General features: G+C 45.5%; 1 protein-coding gene across 1 annotated transcript in view; it reads left to right on the forward strand.

Moving 5' to 3' along the window:
- The window catches only part of ENTPD1 (ectonucleoside triphosphate diphosphohydrolase 1), a 76,353-nt gene that overhangs the window by 34,521 nt on the left and 28,512 nt on the right, over positions 1-13,320 (forward strand). Inside the window, exon 2 of the mRNA XM_029059122.2 lies at positions 8,997-9,124. Within this exon, the coding sequence (XP_028914955.1) occupies positions 8,997-9,124 (128 nt within the window). The remainder of the gene's footprint in view (positions 1-8,996; positions 9,125-13,320) is intronic.

The raw sequence follows: 13,320 nt of genomic DNA on the forward strand, positions 1-13,320 counted from the left end.
CAGGTTGCTCTCCTGAGCAGGAGGTTCCCTCAGAGGGAACAAGATTTGGTAGAAAGCTTTATATTTCAGAAAAGAACCCCAGATTTTCCATTAGGATTATGTTTTCCATTACGCTGATGGGTGTCTCCATTTTTCCTTCAAGTGGGGTCTTCTCAGAACTTGAAGGAAAATGAAATAGTCCTTCAGTGGAAATCCAGCAAGGATTTCAGAGCTGGTCAGAAGTTTCATTTTCAGAAGGAATCTGTTTGTTGTAAAGGAATCTGTTTATTTTATGGCAACCCAACACCCACTCCTAAAACTTAGATATTTAACCCCTCGCCTCAGCATGCACCTACATATATCTACCTTTATTTGAATGTTCAATAAGTGACATTTATTTTACAATGTCACAATTTCACAATTTCTTTCAAATGTCAAAAAGTGACATTTATTTAGCTATCTCATCCTGATATATGTGTATTATTTCCTATCATATCTCTGTTCTCTCCTTCTGCTTTAATTATAAATACTTTTGTTTGCTTCCCCTATTAAAGTGTAAGCTTCTTGGAGGAAGGAAATATTCGTCTTGCTAATGCTGTAGTATTTTAAGGGCTTAGTACAATGCTTAGCACTCAATAGGTAATCAAATCATTCTTTGACTTAAAGTTGTCCTAAAGTAAAACTGCAAGGAATAGGAACTGAAAAGCAGGAGTTTAGTAGAGAAACCTTCTGGAGAATACAAAAGTAGATATTTGTTTTCAACTTCCTTATAAGATGTGGACTCTCAGTGTTCCTGACTATTAAAGTGAATTATTACCAGAGAGCATTTGGATGACAAATCCCAGAAATGCTTATCCAGCTAATGCTGCCTGCAGCTGATCAGGTCGCTGAAGGGATTTATCACCCTCAGTCAATCAATCATATTTATTGAGTGGTCTCTGTGTGCAGACTACTGTTCTAAGTGCTTGGAAAAGTACAATGTAACAGCGTTGATAGGCATGTTCTCTGCCCACTAGGATCTTAAGGTTTCGAGGGGGAGACAGACGTTAAAATTAGTTCCGGATACGTACGTAAATGCTGTCCAGCAATGCAGAAGGGAATTAGGGGAAATGAGGACTTAGCTGGGGAAAGTGTCTTGGAGGAGATGTGATTTTAATAAGGCTTTGAAGGTGGGGAGGGAGATGGTCCGTCAGATATAAAGGGGGAGCGAGTTCCAGGCCAGTGGCAGGATGTGGGCGAGGAGTGAGTAACAAGATAGACGCGATCGAAGTTCAGAGAGTAGGTTGACATCGGAGGAGCAAAGCATATGGGCTGGGTTGTAGTAGGAAATCAGCTAAGTAACTTAGGAGGAGGCTAGCTGATTGATTGCTTTGAAGTTGATGGTAAGGAGTTCCCGTTTGAAGTGGAGGTAAATGGACAACAACTGGAGGAGTGTCTTGAGGAGTGAGGAGATATGGAATGCATATTTTTTTTTTAGGAAAATGTTCCTGGCAGCAAAGTGAAGTTAAGACTAGAGTGGGTAGACACAGAAGGCAGGGATAATGATAACTGTGGTATTGTTTAATGCTGACTTTGTGCCAAGCACAGAGAAGTAGCATGGTGTAATGGATAGAGCATGGGCCTGGGCGTTAAGGACAAGGACTGTGTCCCAAGCTTGCATCTTTCCCCAGTGCTTTGAACAGTGTTTGGCACATAGTAAGTGCTGAACAAGAACTATTATTATTATTATTATAATGATTATTAAGTGACAGATTGAGGCAATTTTCTGGGCACATAGGATTTAGAGTCTACTAAATTCAAAAAGGGGGCTTATTTTTCTGTCCTGGTTACATGGCAAGCCTCTCCACTTCACATCCTCTAGACTGTAAGCTCGTTGTGGGCAGGGAATGTGTCTGTTATTATGTTGTGTTGTACTCTCCCAAACACTTAGTACAGTGCTCTGCACACAGAAATGCACTCACTAAATACAATTGAAGACGAATGAATGAATTCTTGGCGTAGGCCCTCCTTTTTGGGCCCTGACATGTGGAAAAGGGAGAAATCTATGACAAGAAGATGCCTGGGAATGGATTGTTAACAATAGAGCTGCAGTGTAGCAATGGAGAAGGGCTGAGCCCCAGGCATAATCTCCGTGCAGCCACTTGCTGATGGTTGACTGGGAGGAGAGGAGAAGAGAGGTGTGATAGAGGGGGAAGGAGCTGACCGGGGGTGTAGTCTTGCCCTCCCAACACTCTTCCCCCGTCTCTGCTCCTTTAATAATGTTGGCATTTATTAAGCGCTTACTATGTGCAGAGCGCTGTTCTAAGTGCTGGAGTAGATAACGGGGTAATCAGGTTGTCCCACGTGAGGCTCACAGTTAATCCCCATTTTACAGATGAGGTAACTGAGACCCAGAGAAGTTAAGTGACTTGCCCACAGTCACACAGCTGACAAGAGGCAGAGCTGAGATTCGAACCCATGACCTCTGACTCCCAAGCCCAGGCTCTTTCCACTGAGACACGCTGCTTCTCCAAGCTTTCCAGCTGAGCAACAGTGGCAAGGAAAGGGAATGGTGATTCATTCATTCAATCGTATTTATTGAGTGCTTACTGTGTGCAGAGCACTTTACTGCGAAGTGCTTGGAAAATTCAATTAGGCAACAGATAGAGAAAATCCATAATAATAATAATAATAATGATGTTGGTATTTGTTAAGCACTTACTATATGTTCTAAGCACTGGGGTACATACAAGATCATCAGGTTGTCCCACTTAGGGCTCACAGTCTTCATCCCTATTTTAAGGATGAGGTAACCGAGGCACAGAGAAGTTAAGTGACTTACCCAAGGTCACATAGCTGACAAGCAGTGGAGCCGGAATTAGAACCCGTGACCTCTAACACCCAAGCCCAGGCTCTTGCAACTAAGCTACGCTGCACTTCTTCCCAACAACGGGCTCACAGTCTAGAAAGGGGAGACAAATAACAAAACAAAGCAAGTAGACAGGCATCAATAGCATTAAAATAGATAAATAGAATTATAGCTTTATACACATCATTAATAAAATAGAGTAATAAATATGTACAAATATACACGTGCTGTGGGGAGGGGAAGGGGTAGAGCAGAGGGGGAGAGTAGGGGCGATGGGGAGGGGAGGAGGGGTGGAGGGAAAGGGAGAGCTCAGTCTGGGAAGGCCTCCTGGAGGAGGTGAGTTCTCAGGAGGGCTTTGAGGAGGGGAAGAGAACTAGTTTGGCGGATGCGAGGAGGGAGGACATTCCAGGCTAGAGGTAGGATATGGGCCAGGGGTCGACGGCGGGACAGACACAGTGAGGAGGTTAGTGGCCGAGGAGCAGAGTGAGCAGGTTGGGCTGCAGAAGGAGAGGAGGGAGGTAAGGTAAGAGGGGGCAAGGTGATGGAGAGCTTTGAAGCTATTAGTGAGGAGTTTTTGCTTCATGCGAAGGTTGATAGGCAACCACTGGAGATTTTTGAGGAGGGGAGTGACAGGCCCAGAGATTTTCTGTAGAAAGATAATCCGGGCAGCAGAGTGAAGTATAGACTGAAGCGGGGAGAGACAGGAGGATGGGAGATCAGAAAGGTGATGGGACAGATTCAAAGTATGCCAGGGACATAGAGAGAGTTAGGCAGCGCCCCTGCAACCATCCATCACCCACCCAACATGCACAGGAAACTGGAGGACTCACAGGAAGTGTGTGTGGCCCCCGAGTCAAACCATTCCTGCCATTATTGTCCTGGACTGGTGAGCCAACCTCCCAAAGTTTTCAGTACGTTGCCAAGTTCTTTAGGGTTTCCCGCTTCTGGTGGTGTAACAAAAGGCCATTAAGAAGTTCCTGTCATGTTTCAGGGGTGGAAAGAGGGTGTGCCCTAACAAATCTCCCAAAGAAAGGTCAGTCTTCATTGAAATCACGGTCTATTTTGAGGGTTTTGCTCTTTTGGACAATTTCTACACTGTTCTGCCTGAGGGAAGCAGAGCTAATCTCCAGAACCCTCCTTCTCTGCCTCCTCAATTTAGTGGAAGATGAGATCATTTGCGAGGGCCAAAAGTCCGCATTAAAGTAGTCTTGGTGTTCCAATTATTAAAGCCAGGTAGGCAGCGTAGGATGCAAGATTTCAGGGGCAGGGACACAAAGGCACCCATCTCTCTTCCCCTCTCTTCTAATGCACATTTTCAGTCCCTCCCTCCTTGGTCACCAATTTTAGCTTGTAGACTCTGGAATCCAATCAATCAGTCAGTCGTATTTACTGAGTATTTACTGTGTACACAGCACTCTACTAAGCACTTGGGAGTACGATATAACGATAAGTGGACCCACTCCCTGCCGATCCATCGACTGTTTTTATTGAGCTCCTACTCTTTGAAGAGTACTAAGGAAAGCTCTTGGGAAAGTATGCTAGAGTTACAAGATTTGATTCCTGTCCTCAAGGAGCTTACAGTTTTAGCGGGGAGATGGTCGTAAAATAATTTTCAGAAAGGAAAATATAAGTGAGGTTGATCTAGAAACCTTTTTAATACCCTGAAGGATCTGTCTCAGTGGGGCCTGGGGGGAACACAGAGGGAGGCAGATATGCTATAGAGTCCCTTTAGGAATAATAATATTAATAATAATAATATTTAAGCACTAACTATGTGCCAAGCTCTATACTAAGCGTTGAGATAAATACAAGATAATCGGGCTGAAAGGATCTAGCTTTTTTCAGTGACAACAAGATGAAATCACCCCAAGAATGTGGTGAGAAGCAGTATGGCCTAAGGGATATGGCATGAGCCTTCAAATCAGAAGGACCTGGGTTCTAATTCTGCCACTTGTCTGCTGTGTGAACTTGGGGAAGTCAACTTCTCAGAGCCTCAGTTACCTGATCTAGAAAATGGGGATTAAGATTGTGAGCCCCATGTGTGACCTGAACTGGGTCCAACCTGTCTAGCTTTTTTCTACCTCAGTGCTCAGTACGGTGCCTAACACAGAGTAAGTGCTCCACAAATACCATTTAAAAAATTCAGTTTTTAACTCCTTGCGTCCTTTTTTGCTCTCTAGTTTGGTATTTTAGCAGTGGAATTTTTATGGTTTGCATTTTGTATTTGTGTCCGTGCTTAAGGTGGAGAGCCGTAGGCACAGAAACGAAGAAAATGGTGACGTCCGGGGATCCTGGTAAATATGAGAACAGAGAATGGCCACAGGGTGACAGGCAGGCAAACCGAGAACTTTTCCAAGCCGTCCTAAATCTTCCGGCAGGTTTAGAAACTTGTGAGGTGTTTCTGCCTCTCCCTCTTGCTGGCTCAGTGAGAATTTTACTGATAATTGCGGTATTTGTAGAGTGCTTATGATATGTCAAGCATTATAAGAAGAGCTGGGGTAGATAGAGTATACGCGGCCCAATCCCAATCTTTGCTCTGGAAAAGTCTCTTCCGGCCGGACCCTGGCTTATGCTGTTGGAGAGTTCCACAAATCACCCATTCTGGCTCAGCTCCCTTGGCTCTCTGTGCTGAGACTACTACTGCGAGAAGCAGCATGGTGCAGTGGATAGAGCACAGGCCAGGGAGTCAGAAGGTCACAGGTTCTAATCCTAGCTCTGCCACTTGTTTCCTGTGTGACCTTGGGCAACTCATTTTACTTCTCTGGGCCTCAGTTCCCTCATCTGTAAAATGGGGATTGAGACTGTGAGCCCCTCGTGGGACAAGGATTTTGTGAAGTCCAATCTTCTTGTATCCACCCCAGTGATTAGTTCAGTGCCTGGCACATAACGCATAATAAATATTGTCATCATTAGTATTATTAATAACATTGGTATTTGTTAAGTGCTTACTATATGTCAAGCATTTTTCTAAGTCCTGGGCTAGATTCAAGGTAATCAGGTTGTTCACAGAGGGCTCACAGTCTTCATCCCCATTTTACAGATGAGGTAACTGAGGCACAGAGAACTTGAGTGACTTGCCCAAGGTCACACAGCTGTCAAGCGGGGGAGCCAGGATTAGAACCTATGACCTCTGACTCCCAAGCCCGGGCTCTTTCCACTGAGCCATGCTGCCTCTCACTCTCTGGGCCTCAGTTAACTCATCTATAAAATGAGGATTGAGACTCTCAGCCCCACATGGGACAGGGACTTTGTCCAACCTGATTTACTTGTACCCACCCCAGTTCTTAGTACAGTGCTTGGCACATAGATAGTGCTTAACAAATACCACAGTTATTTTTATTATTAGTGGATGATATTGAAAGGATGGGAAATTGAATCTAAATAGGGCAACTCCTGAAAGGACGGGAAATTGAGTCTAAATAAGGCAACTCCTTGCCAGTGATCAAGGGCGATTCTTTTGTTCTTCACATAGAAGCCTTTCCCAGCCTACACAGATATTTAACATGAATGTCCACTCGCTCCTGGTAAAATGAATAAAGTCAGTAGATGCTGGAATAGTTGGGGGGCAGCTGGTTTAAAGTGTTAAAAAGATCCATAAATCGCACTTTTGCTTAGGAAACTTATGCAGGACTGAGAAGCTACTCCTTTGCCTTGTTCTTGCGCAGGTCAATCACAATATTAAATTGATATAATTTAATATTTAACATATATGGCGATTTGTTTAACAGAGTACCTGGCGGTCCTCATGTACAATGTCCAGATAAGTAACACTAGTAATCTTTATTTGAAGCAGGAGTCAAATAGAAGCAAAGTGGTTTCTAAGTTGTAAGGAAATCAATGGAAGAGCGGAGACAAACACCTTACTCCTCAGTAATCCCAGTTTATAGATGGACACTGCCCCAGTATGCCCATCAAGATTCATTCAATCATTCAATCATGTTGCTGGTCTGGCTGACCACATCTGCCAATAGGTCAGAGGGGAAATGGGTGTTTCTACAGGTTGACCCCCTTAGCATAAGGTGCAAGACACTGGGGGGTTTCCTCCTGAGCTTTAATCATCTTGCAGTTATTATTAGAAATGAGTCACTAGGGAGATTTGTGTTTGCGCAACTCCCATTGGCGAAGGTGGACATAATTTCTTTGTTCTTGGGACCTCTCCGCCTATTTTGCTAGGAGTGGCCAGCCAACAGGACATGCTCCCCCACCTCTCATCTCTTTATCTTCCTTTTTCTCTCTCCATTCACACTCTCGAATGACCGCCCCCCATCCATTCCTCCGTCCTCCCATTTTTGTGGCATTTATTAAGCACTTACCTCATGTCAAGCACTGTTCTAAGAGCTGGAGTAAATGCAAGTTAATCAGGTTGGACACAGTCCTTGTCCCACATGGGGCTCACGGTCTAACGAGGAGGGAGAACAGGCATTGAATCCCCATTCTGCAGTTGAGGAAACTGAGGCACAGGGAAGTGAAGTGACTGGCCCAAGGTCACAGCAGGTAAATGGTAGAATTAGGATTAGTACCCAGATCCTCTGGCTCCCAGGCCCATGCATTAGAACCCAGGTCCTCTGGCTCCCAGGCCCATGCTGCTTCCTTTGGTCAGGGACCATTTTTCCCTTCAGGCTGCCCTAGGCAGGAACTCCAGGAAAGCAGTGAGGAGACTAAGGACAGAGGGGTGAAGTATTGTCTCCACCCCCTCCAAACAAAGCAGCGTGACTTAATGGCAAGAGCCCGGGCTTGGGAGTCAGAGATTGTGGGTTCTAATCCCGGCTCTGCCACTTGTCTGCTGTGTGACCTTGGGCCAGTCACTTCACTTCCCTGTGCCTCAGTTTCCTCATCTGTAAAATGGTGCTTAAGACTGTGAGCCCCATGTGGAACTACTTGATTACCTTGTGTCTACCCTGGGGCTTAGAACAGTGCTTGGCACATAGTAAGCGCTTAGCAAATACCATAATAATTATTATTATTATCTGTCAGACCCCATTACACACCACCCTTCATCACCCCTGTCCTCTTGCTCCCACCCCTCACACTCCAGGAGTTTACTGCCTTCAGCAACCACTTGGTTTATCCTAGCAAGTTGTCTTGTCTTACGCCGTCAAGTCGTTTCTGAGCCAAAGCGACTCCGTGGACGCCTCTCTCCCAAAACGTTCCACTTCCATCTGCAATTGTTCTGGTTGTGTATCCATAGAGTTTTCTTGGTAAAAATACAGAAGGGGTTTACCACTGCCTTCTCCCGCCTAGTAAACCTGAGTCTCCTCCCTTGACTCCCCCATGCCGTTGCTGCCCAGCACAGGTGAGTTTTGACTTATAACAGATTGCCTTCCACTCGCTAGCCACTGCCCAAGCTAGGAATGGAATGGGTATGCTTCTGCTTGACCGCCCCTCCGCAAGCCGAGACTGGTAGAGTACTGGACGCTCTCCAGGTGCCCTTTGGGAAATACATTATGTTCCAACAAGCCTCTGGCCTGGCCTCTTTCTCAACCTCTTCCAGGACTAAATGTAATCAATCAGCTGCCTCACCAGCCTTGTCTGAGGCTATTAGTAGCAGCTGGGCAAGTAGTTTCTGATAGCCTAAAGAAGTTGAGTCTTGAAGTAGGCCTGATGGGAGTGTTGCATTCTTAGCCACGAAGAGGAGGGAAAAATGATCAGGATGACTTTTGGTTTCTCCACAGTCCTAAATTCTAGACTTTACAGGGGGAACAGGATCATTCACTATCAAACAGGACAGGCACTGAAATTCAAAGTCCATCAATTTCCAGATCACTCCTTCCTCCATATCCAACTGTAGCTGCTGACATCTGAGGGGTCGACCCCCCCCGCCCCCCCCCCCCCGGCCGCCATATGAGATTATGGCAATCAACCAATTGTGTTTACTAAGCACTCACTGTGTGCAGAGCACTGTACTAAGCACTTGGGAGAGTACACTATAACAGAGTTCGTAGATGTGTTCACTGCCCACGAGGGTTGACAGTCTAGAGGGGGTTAAAAGCTGAAGGTGCCAAAACATCTGATGTGATTATCTGTGTAGTAAATACCATAATTTTTAATTATCTTCCCACTAGCGTGGGCCTCTACTGACTCTCTCTCTCTGTTGCAACAGAACTGCTGCTCTGCCGATTACTATGTGAACAGCTGCTGATGGTAACGTCTCCTTTCCTTTCGATCACAGGGGCTAAACCGAAGAGAAGATTGTCCAGAAATGTCCTGGTCATCCTGGGATTCTTCTTTGCCATTGCTATCATCGCCTTAATCACTGTGGGGGTGACCCAAAACAAATCACTGCCAGAAAATGTGAAGGTAACGGAAGCGACTGAATTTAGTGAAATGGGCTCCGTCTATGGCACTCGGCTCTTTCTGCAGAGGAGCTAAGGATCTTTTTTCATTATTTTTTAATTCGAGGGCAGTCCCAATAGGCCCTCAATACATATTCATTCAGTGGTATTTATAGAGCACTTACTATGTCCATAGCATGGTTGGGAGAGTAAGTAGCAAGTGCTTGAGAGAGAGTACAACAGAATTAGCAGACATGTTCCCTGCCCTTGAAGAGATAACCGCCTAGAGGGAATGAATATAACAAGCTTCTGGATCCAGGATTTTCAATGATGTGGTTAAATAATGGCATTTATTAAGTACTCACTGCACTATGGTCTGGGGTAGCACAGGGTGACTGGATTGGAAAGAGTCCCTGTCCCCCAGCGAGCTCAGAAAGTGGTAAGAAGAACAGATATATTTTTCTCATTTTACAGGTGAGGAAATTGAGAAGGAATTGCTCAAGATTACCTCGCAGGCCAGAGCTGGGACTAGAAATAGAGTTATCTGACTCCCAGTGTCATGCTCTTTCTGCTAGGCCTTATTGTCATAACTAGTCATTATGGAGTAGACTAAGGTCTTGGTGAAGTTTTCAGGGAAGTTCATCGTGTTGAGTAATTGATAGACCTTACATTTACTGATCATGTCAGCTGTATCATGTCGCAACCAAAGCCAGATTGTGAGTCCAGGAATACAGAAAGTTCTTGAGCTAGAAGGATTCTGGATAGAATCTTGCCTCAGAGGAGAGTAATGAGGTGCTGTGGTAATAGACACCATTACCTTCCTCGTCTCTTGGAAATGAAGATGGGGATGGAAGCTTCCTTGAAATCCCGGGACATGTTTCTATCTCTCCGTATTTTGATGAAAAGACCTGGCAGTGCTTAGCAATCTCAGCACCATATCCCTCCTTCCCCATCGTGTATGAAAATTAGTGCTGGTGTGCCAACCTCAGAACTGATTTCCCTAAAGGAATCACAATTAATTATTGTGGTTGCTGCCTCGTTGCAGGTTGTCTAGGAAGCAGCATAGTCTACTGGCTATGGGACACAGGCCTGGGATTCAAAAGGACTTGGGTTCTAGTCTCTGCTCATCACTTGTCTGCTGCGTGACCTTGGACAAGAAGCTTCACTTCTCTGGGCCTCAGTTCCATCATCTGTAAAATGAGAATAAAGACTGTGAGCCCCATGTGGCACAGGGACTGTGTCTAACCGAATTACCTTGTATCTAGCCCAGCACTTAGAACAGTGCCTGGAATATAGTAAGCACTTAGCAAATATCATAAATAATAATAATTATTATACTGGAAAGAGGGGAGCGCCAGACTTTCCAGTCCCTATTATATCAGAAAGGTCATTAAAGAAAGTCACAGAAAGGACCATCTGTACCCTCAGAAGGCCCCTCCCCTATTCCAGGATGAAGGCAGAGCCATAAATCCCTTCTCAAATATATTCACTGCACAGTTAGAACCCCAAAATGTTGATGGTTTGTATTGGGACTCACGATGGAATGGGGTTAAAGACGGATTTCCCATTCGCATAGAGAGGCTGCTTGGAGGAGAAATGAGATTTTTTTTTTTGAGTCAGAAAGGCACAAATTTGGCCAAGAGGGGCAGGGAGGTCCTTTCAGGATTGTGAGATGTCTTGTGCCAAGAACTGGAGGGACTTTCTCTTTCTGGAAGCTGCCAGGAGAGGACAGTAGACTGTCTGGTCCCTGGAATGGGGCTGGTCTGTTTGGTTGGAATGTTTGAGTGGATGGATTAAGTTTGGGGACCATTCCAGGAGGATGTGTCTTGGCGGGAAACGTTCAGGCCTGAGGCGGGCGCTTTGTCTTCTTTTTCGTTTTAATTTTCTTTTCTTTTTTTTTTAACCATGCTCGGCTTGCATGTTTCTTTTATCAGATCACTGGTGGGGTGACTAATGGGTCTTTTTTTGGTCATGTTTTGCCTTTATCTCTGGTAGAAGTGTTTCAAATGCAGTCCTAAACACCATATTGAATAAATTCCTTTTAAAGAAAACTCCATAAGTCAGACAACTACCTTCTCCCACTTTCCCTGTGATTCTTTAATGTGATTAATTAATAGGAAGGATGTGGTCTGTGGCTGGTTTTCCAGAGAAAAATTCAAATCGACTGAGAGGTTGATACCACAACCCCATTTACTAGGGGGATTGTAAACACAGACCTCTCTGTGTTTGAGTTAAGTTCAACTCTGCTTTTATGTTCACTAGAGGAGTAATTATTGCTGGGATTAGTGACCTGTTGTTCCAACTCTTTTGGTATGTTATGGAGGCTCGGGCATTACCTAGCCTTTTATGGGGCAGATTCTTTCTGTGGTGACGTTTCTTAGTCGATTCACCCTTTGTTGCAGATGGTTTGAGGCCGGGTTCTTCGAGAAGATTTTGTGTTTTGAAACTCGGTGGAGAATTTGGAAGGCTCTGGCATCCTGGCCTGTTTGTACTGATTGCCTGCGACCCTGCCTGGAGGGGGGTGGGTGGAGGAGGAGGCACGTGGCAGAAATGGAGCGGGGGGCATGTAACATTAGTTCCCCCCCCCCGACTTGGAGAGTACGTGCTCTGGCCGCCTCCCTCATACATAGGGAAAACCTACTGCTGGCAGATGTCAGCTTTCAAGAGAGCCCCTCCCTGGAGCAGACAGCCTAACGCATTCTCCCTCTCCTTTCCTGGACCAAATCCTGAGACACGGGGAGACCGTGGGAGTGGAAAATCTGCCGCTCCCCTTTTATTCATTCATTCATTCATTCATTCAATCATGCTTATTGAGTGCTTACTGTATGCAGAGCACTGTACTAAGCGTTTGGGAGAATACAACGTAGCAGTAAATAGACAAACTCCCTGCCCACAACGAGCTTAGGGGCTCAGTGGAAAGAGCACAGACCTTGTAGTCACAGGTCGTACGTTCCGTGGCTTAGTGGAAAGAGCCTGGGCTTGGGAGTCAGAGGTCATGAGTTTGAATCCCAGCTCTGCCACTTGTCAGCTGTGTGACTGTGGGCGAGTCACTTAACTTCTCTGTGCCTCAGTTACCTCATCGTGGCTCAGTGGAAAGAGCACGGGCTTGGGAGTCAGAGGTCATGAGTTCGAATCCCAGCTCTGCCACTTGACAGCTGTGTGACTGTGGGCAAGTCACTTAACGTCTCTGTGCCTCAGTTACCTCATCTGTAAAATGGGGATTAACTGTGAGCCTCACGTGGGACAACCTGATTACCCTGTATCTACCCCAGCGCTTAGAACAGTGCTCGGCACATAGTAAGCACTTAACAAAATACCAACATTATTATTAAAATGGGGATTAGCTGTGAGCCTCACGTGGGGCAACCTGATGATCCTGTATCTCCCCCAGCGCTTACAACAGTGCTCTGCACATAGTAAGCACTTAACAAATACCAACATTATTATTAATCCCGACTCCACCACTGTCACCTGTGTGACTTTGGGCAAGTCACTTAACTTCTCTGTGCCTCAGTTACCTCATCTGTAAAATGGGGATTAAGACTGTGAGCCTTACAGCCTTACATCTGACAACCTCATTACCTTGTATCTACCCCAGCACTTAGAACAGTACTTGGCACATAAGAAGCGCTTAACAAATACCATTATTAGAGGGGGAGTCAGGCATAAATAGAAATAAATAAATTACAGATATGGACGTAAGTGCTGTGGGGCTGGGAGGGAGGGGGTGGTAAGCCTGTGGTTCTCAAGATTTAGGTCGAGTATCTATTGTATCCAACTCTCCCAAGAGCTTAATACAGTGGTCTGCACACAGTAGCATTCCATAAATACCATGGATTGATCGATTGTATTTTTGTGCTTGAGGGAGGAGAATCCATTGCATTATTTGGTGATGGCACGGTACCAGGCTGTGGAGGGGTGCCACCCAACCGGTAGTGATCCGATCAGTTTGGAATACGAAGCTGCTACTCAATCCCCCTTATCCCTCTCCGTCTGTTCCCTGGCATTCAAGACATTTTGGGGGAATAAGGCCATCCAGGAGATGGCTCAAACATCTGGACACGGTGTTTCCATTTCTCATCTGCTCAACATTTGTCTGTTGAAATCTTTACCAAAATACCATTCACCAGACTGTGCTGCTTGGGAGAACAGAAGGCTGAAGGAAGTTTGCGGAGGGGAGGTTTCTCTTCAGATTACAAAGGAAAGAGAAATCTGCACTCT

The sequence above is a fragment of the Ornithorhynchus anatinus genome, chromosome 3 (assembly GCF_004115215.2).
Source record: "Ornithorhynchus anatinus isolate Pmale09 chromosome 3, mOrnAna1.pri.v4, whole genome shotgun sequence".
Lineage (NCBI taxonomy): Eukaryota > Metazoa > Chordata > Mammalia > Monotremata > Ornithorhynchidae > Ornithorhynchus > Ornithorhynchus anatinus.